Source organism: Chaetura pelagica, unplaced genomic scaffold (assembly GCF_000747805.2).
Source record: "Chaetura pelagica isolate M959 unplaced genomic scaffold, ChaPel_1.0 scaffold302, whole genome shotgun sequence".
NCBI classification, from domain to species: Eukaryota; Metazoa; Chordata; class Aves; order Apodiformes; family Apodidae; genus Chaetura; species Chaetura pelagica.
The window spans coordinates 1,846,741-1,852,581 of NW_009952561.1; the positions used below are offsets into that span (position 1 = coordinate 1,846,741).

At 40.0% G+C, this 5,841-nt stretch overlaps 1 protein-coding gene across 2 annotated transcripts in view; it reads right to left on the reverse strand.

Annotated features, from left to right (window-relative positions):
• Positions 1-4,522: 4,522 nt before the first annotated feature.
• KAT6A (K(lysine) acetyltransferase 6A) overlaps positions 4,523-5,841 on the reverse strand; it is a 28,958-nt gene continuing 27,639 nt past the window's right edge. Inside the window, exon 19 of one of the 2 annotated variants that reach the window (XM_009993232.1) lies at positions 4,523-5,797. In XM_009993232.1, the coding sequence (XP_009991534.1) occupies positions 5,211-5,797 (587 nt within the window). In that variant the 3' untranslated portion in view covers positions 4,523-5,210. Of the gene's footprint in view, positions 5,807-5,841 lie in introns of both variants that reach the window. The other variant, XM_009993231.1, reaches the window with a different exon arrangement.

Here is a 5,841-nt window from a genome sequence, read left to right on the forward strand (position 1 = left end):
CAGATGAAACAACTCTCAGTGTCCACATTAAAGTATTCTGCTGTGGCAATGCAAAGCCTGCAGCAGCAGTTGTTCACACTATGCTGTGAGGTACTGAAGGTTCTTCAAGACACACTTCAACAGTCTGATTTCAACCCTGTTCTAGCTTAGGAACTCTTACATGCAAAAAAAACCAACAAAAAAACCATACACACACACAAAACCAACAACAAAAAAACCCCATAAAACAAAAAACCGCTCTAGCTCTTCTAATGACTAAATAGTCATTCTGTAATGGCATGATTTGATAGCTTGTATGAGAAGATTCTACAAAAAATGTCACCTTTCTTGCTCCTGACTCCTAAATGTGGTTATCATCTAGTTAACCCATGCAAACAGTTGTTTTTTTAAAAAAACAACAGCCAACAAAACGACAGGCAGAGGCTATGGACAGTGCAGCTTATTTGATCAAATAATGCTTTTTAATAAACATTTCTTAAGTAGCAGTTACTGATTATCAGCTCCTTAACTCTGGAATTACATTTCCATGATCTTGTTTATAAATTTCCATAAACACCTTTGTTTCTGGCCCACAAACCTAGAAAGTGGCTATAAATCATTATGTTCCTATCTATACATTTGCTTTTTCTTCTTAAAGTAGTTTTGACTACCTTAACTGAGAAATGCACAAGTTTAATTTTAATTAGTATTAGCATTGGCCCTGCTCACTCCTGGTTTGTCAGCTTGTGATTCAGCATTGCAAAGATCTCAATAATTTGAAAAGCATTTAATCTCAGCATATGTAACCATCATTTGGTGCCAGGGCATCAGATAGACTTTGCATTGCTCTGTCAGTTTATGATACAAGCTTTTTACTAGAACATAACTGTGTGCTGTTGCTTCTTTCAAGTGATTTACCACGACCATTTCAAATTCTAAAGTTATCTAAAGCAGCAGAATTATACTCTAGTCTAATCGCTCAGCACATTCATTCTGGAAGTCAAAGCTACTTTGAATTTCTGGAGGACATGTCACTGTATTCAGTTGGTATTTTACTTTTAAAACTCATATTGCATCCTAAAAAAATTAGAGGTGTTTCTGGAAATTGGTAATAAATATTTACTCCAACAGTATAATTATTAGATAACAATTCAAGCTGAGCACAAAATCAAATCTGCTAAATTCAGTGCAGGCAGAAAATAACAAGCAAAACTGACATGATCTCAAATCATGATAATTTAAATAGGAAAAAAACAGGGCACACTGAGGTGACAACCACCACCTTATAACTTTGCTACTGGACAGTGCTAAAACTTCCTTTAATGGACTACATAATAAAATAAAAAGTAAGCTATGAGCAATTGAACACAGCTTTCTGGCACAGAATAGTTAATTCAGACTTAACTACAGCACCATCTATGGGAAGTAACGTGCACACATGCAAACACAGGATGTGTATCTGGAGATCCTGGGGACTCTTGCCTGTTACGCTGCTGATGTACTCACTGTAATTAGCGAGGTATTACAGTAGTGAAAACCTTAATCACAGGTCACCCCTTCTCTCTCCTTCATACCTGAATAACCTAAAAAATGTTGTGAGAATAAATGAACAAATCACCCAGGAGTGTCCCTGTACGATTAACTTCTGACTGTATCTTGCTGTGTTTCATCAAAAAATTGAGATACCTCAATAAAACAACTGTAACGAACCCAAGGAAAAGTCTGTCAGCTTAAAAAAATATGCAGCATCAGCCTCACCTGACATGAACTTGCATTCCTTCTTGGTGAGGACTGGAGCTACAAAAAGTGTGTAGAACAATTTTACTAGTTCTCGTCATCCTTTTAATTACTTTACCATGACATAGTTTGCTTACTTGAAGATAAATTTGTGACAGCACATCGGCAGAAGAGCCTTGGGAAGATTCCTGTTGCCACTTTGTCCCTCCCCACAGTTCCCAGTTCTCTGCCAGGCTGCTGCCTGGCCATCGTTAAGCTCCAGAAGCAATGGGCAGGATTGCCAAAGGAGGCCAAGCTCCTAACTGCTACAGCACTTATCACAGGGAAACTGGAAATAATCACACACTGGCTAGAACTTTGCTTCCATCTAGCGTTTTGAAAGCTGTGAGCTGGCAAAGAACTGCACAGGGACAGAACATGGGAAAGCACCACAAAGCTGGTGACTGCAGAGTAAACTTTGCTGGCTAGAATTTCCAGTTCTTCTATTTAAAGTGCTAATTTGTAAAGACAAGAGCACAATTGGGGATGGGGAAGCTTCAAACACACATTGCAGCTTTTAAAAAGTGTGCAAGTCAAAACTCTCAAGTGATCATACGAACAGAAGCTGACAAAAAACAGCCAACGCACTTTGCTTAAGCTTTGGACAGCCCTTACAGTGATTAATTTAAAGGTGATTATTTCTGGAGAAGCTTTACATTTTTATTTTTCTTATTATTTGTAATATTTCTTTGATTAGAAGCTGTAGATAATGGAAATCTATTCCCAGGACCAAGGATTAGTGACAAGAGTTCACTGCTTAAATGGAAGAAAAAAAAAATCCACATGCACAACTGACATCCAAAATGGCTCAACATAATTTATTTTTTTATGTTAAAATGTACAGAGTTCTTTTGAAAGTACTTGCTAGAAAGGGGAAAAAAAAGTGATATTACATACAAGGAGAGGAAGGGAGACCATCCAGCCAGGAGCGTATGACATGGAGAATTACAAAGGCATCTAGGCACCCCTTCCCCTTAGCTTACAAGTCACCATGAACAAAGTACAAAGAGGTTACAAAACAGGAAAAGCAAATATAAACAGACAGGAATAGACTCAGCTTCATTTGTACATGCGGCTTTTAGAGGCATCTGGAGCTCCTATTCACACACTCTAGAGATCTCTTTAAAGAGAATTTTTATCTTTCTTAAAATAGTTTTTAATATTCTACAACAAAGATAAAAAATTTTAAAGATGGAATGAAATGAAAAAGCTCTTATCTTTAAAAGGCATCAAAGTCACTAACAGTGAGAATTTTTTTTAATTTCTTTTAGAAGATTACCCAAGTTATCTTGCTAAAAATACATATTTATTTTTTTTTTTTAAACAGAAGTGAAAAAATGGTAGGTACCAATATTACTGCGCTGGATAATTTCTTTTTATATATAGAAAAGAACAATTTTTTTTCTACAATAGTTCTACAGTCACAAAGGCTTGTGGAAAAGGGAGCTGCCCAATTGATAAAAAAAACCATACAAAACCAAACCAAACATAACGGCAAACAAACTAAATTCACAGCCCTCATTTCAACAGCTTCTCCTCCTGTCTCAGACCCCTACCCACCCCCCGGCCCTGGACCAGATGATCCTTGAGGTCCCTTCCAACCTGGGATTCTAGGAAGGAGCTGCTCTGTATGAACATCAACCCACCAGCAGTGATAAAAGCAAGCACAGAGTTAGGAAAGCATTTCATTAGGAAGCCAAGCAAGAAGCCCCCCGGCCCCCCCCCTCCCCGCACCCAGCAACCAGGAAGCAGTGACACAGCTGAAGATCTAGGAAGGAGAGGGCAGCACAGTGCGCTTTCTACATGGGTTATTTGGAACTGGAATAGTATATACAGAAATGGGGTCCTACACAGCCTTGTACATGCTCAAAACTGAACAGAAATAAAAGTGGAAGTCCTTTGAATTCTGCCTTTTATGGTTAGCAGTTATTGGAGGAAAGTCCATTTTAGTGCATCTGAAGAAACCCCAACTTTCTTTTAGACTCTTTTGGTTTAAAAACAAAAGAAATCAGTCTTATTAATGTCTGTATTTCTACTTCACATACAATAAAAAAAAGAACTTTACATTAAAGGATGTCCCTTTTTGTATTGGGTGACATGCCAGCAGTGTAGCCAAAAAGAATGTAAATTGGATTATGCAGCAAGAAACAGCAAAATCCTGCCGCCTGAATCCTACTGTGGTCTTTGGTCTGTTTCACTCCTGTAAAACAGGCCGATTCCCTTCTTTTCCCACACTAGATCAAAAGTGTGGCTATTTCTATAAAATGGGTCTCAAACATAGTGAGAAGATCAGGGAAAACATCACCGAGTCTCCGAGAGAGCGGCACATTCAGCAACTTCCTAACCTGTGACAAGGACAGCACAGGGTTCTCATCAAGTCACTGAAAACATACACTTCATCTTCCAAAATCACCTAAGTAAAGAGATTAAGAGGCAGACCATTGGAAACACCTGCTTTTGAGCTCAGCCTGACCCAAAGGCTCAGAACCAAGACTGCCAGCATTCCAAAGTACATACTAAAGCAGAGTTTGGGATCTCAGAGTTGTGGCTGAGTTGCAGTTCAACAGAAGAGCCTACGACCATTTTCTTCTCCTAACCAACCACTAACCACCCCGTTCTCCTCGTGACTGCGTAGGGGATACAAACAGTTCTCTCTTGAGATGCTTCAGAGTTCAGAGTGACAGAACATGTGCATGCATGCACATGGGTGTGCACATGCATGTCTGGGTGGTGAATGGGATCATTTCAAAGTTACATTATATTTTCAGCATAAAACATACAATTTCAATTAACTCATCTACAAAAACACCAATGTGAATAGTTTATTGTTTACACGTAACTCCAATTTTACTGAGGGCGAGGGTGTCAGGGAAGATTAAAGATTAAAAATTTGTCCTGACTCGCAGAAATAAAGAGCTTCATTTATCCTCTGTGTCCCCTTCCAAAGTCCCGCAATAAGTGCCTCCTGCTAGAAGTAGGAAATACCAGGTGGGGTTTAGAGAGAAGGGTTGTTACTCTTTGAGATGTCAAACATTTTACATGACTGCAGCAGTAGAAACCGCATAGAGGGGCACAAGGGAGAAGGACATACATTTGAAAAAAAAAAAAATTTAGAAAGATTATTTCACTGGTACACATACTCTGTCCACATTGTCAGCAAAGTAAGGCTCTTTTTAAATTATGAAAAGATTTTGTGCATGTTTTCCCCTCTAAAAAACATCTGTAAATGATTTTAGCTGTAAATTGTTTCAGGATTGTGAAGAAAATAAAAACACAAAACAAAAATCCAAAAAATAAAGACCAGGCTTCCTAAAAAATAAAATAAACCAAAGAAAATCCCTCTAAATCTACAGCAATATTTTAACTGGAAAAAGGTCCATTTTCTCTGGTTCGTCAGTATAAAAGGTTCCTTTATTTATATATATTTCAGTTTTTAGGATGCAAGTTCATCTTGCTCATCTTCTCATGTATGGTCCATTGAGAGACTGCTTGGGTACCCCAGCAGCATTCATGTAGCTGTGATGGGAGGGGCCAGTATACATCATGTTTCCATGAGGATTTGGCTGCATAGGCTGCTGGGTATAGGCCTGGCTTCCCATCATTCCCATCTGCATCTGCATAGGATACTGTGCTGTCTGGTTCATGTAGGCAGGGTTACTATGGTAACTGCTGTTCATCATGGGCTGTGTCATCCTGTAGCTGTTCATGGCATTCAGGGTGTTCATATTCATGGAGTTAACGTTGTAGGGCGTGGTTGGCATTAGGTTGACTCCCATGTTCATGCCCCGTTGAACAGCCAAGGTGCGAGGACCAGCCTGCATGGCGACTGCAGGCGGGCTGCGACCGTAGAGCTGCTGCTGGTGTGCGGGTGCAGAGGGCAGCGGGGCGGACTTGGAGCGAATGGAGATGTGCCCCTTGACTGGCATCTGCCCCTGCAGCCTCTGTGTGTGTGGGATGCCAATGTTGGTGGCAGGCATGTTGCACTGGAGCAGAGGCGATGTGAGGTTCATGGTGGTGGACGCCAGGTTTGGTGGGGGTGTCATAGTGGCTTTTTGTTTTGGTGTTCCTGCCCACGGGGGGGGGGGG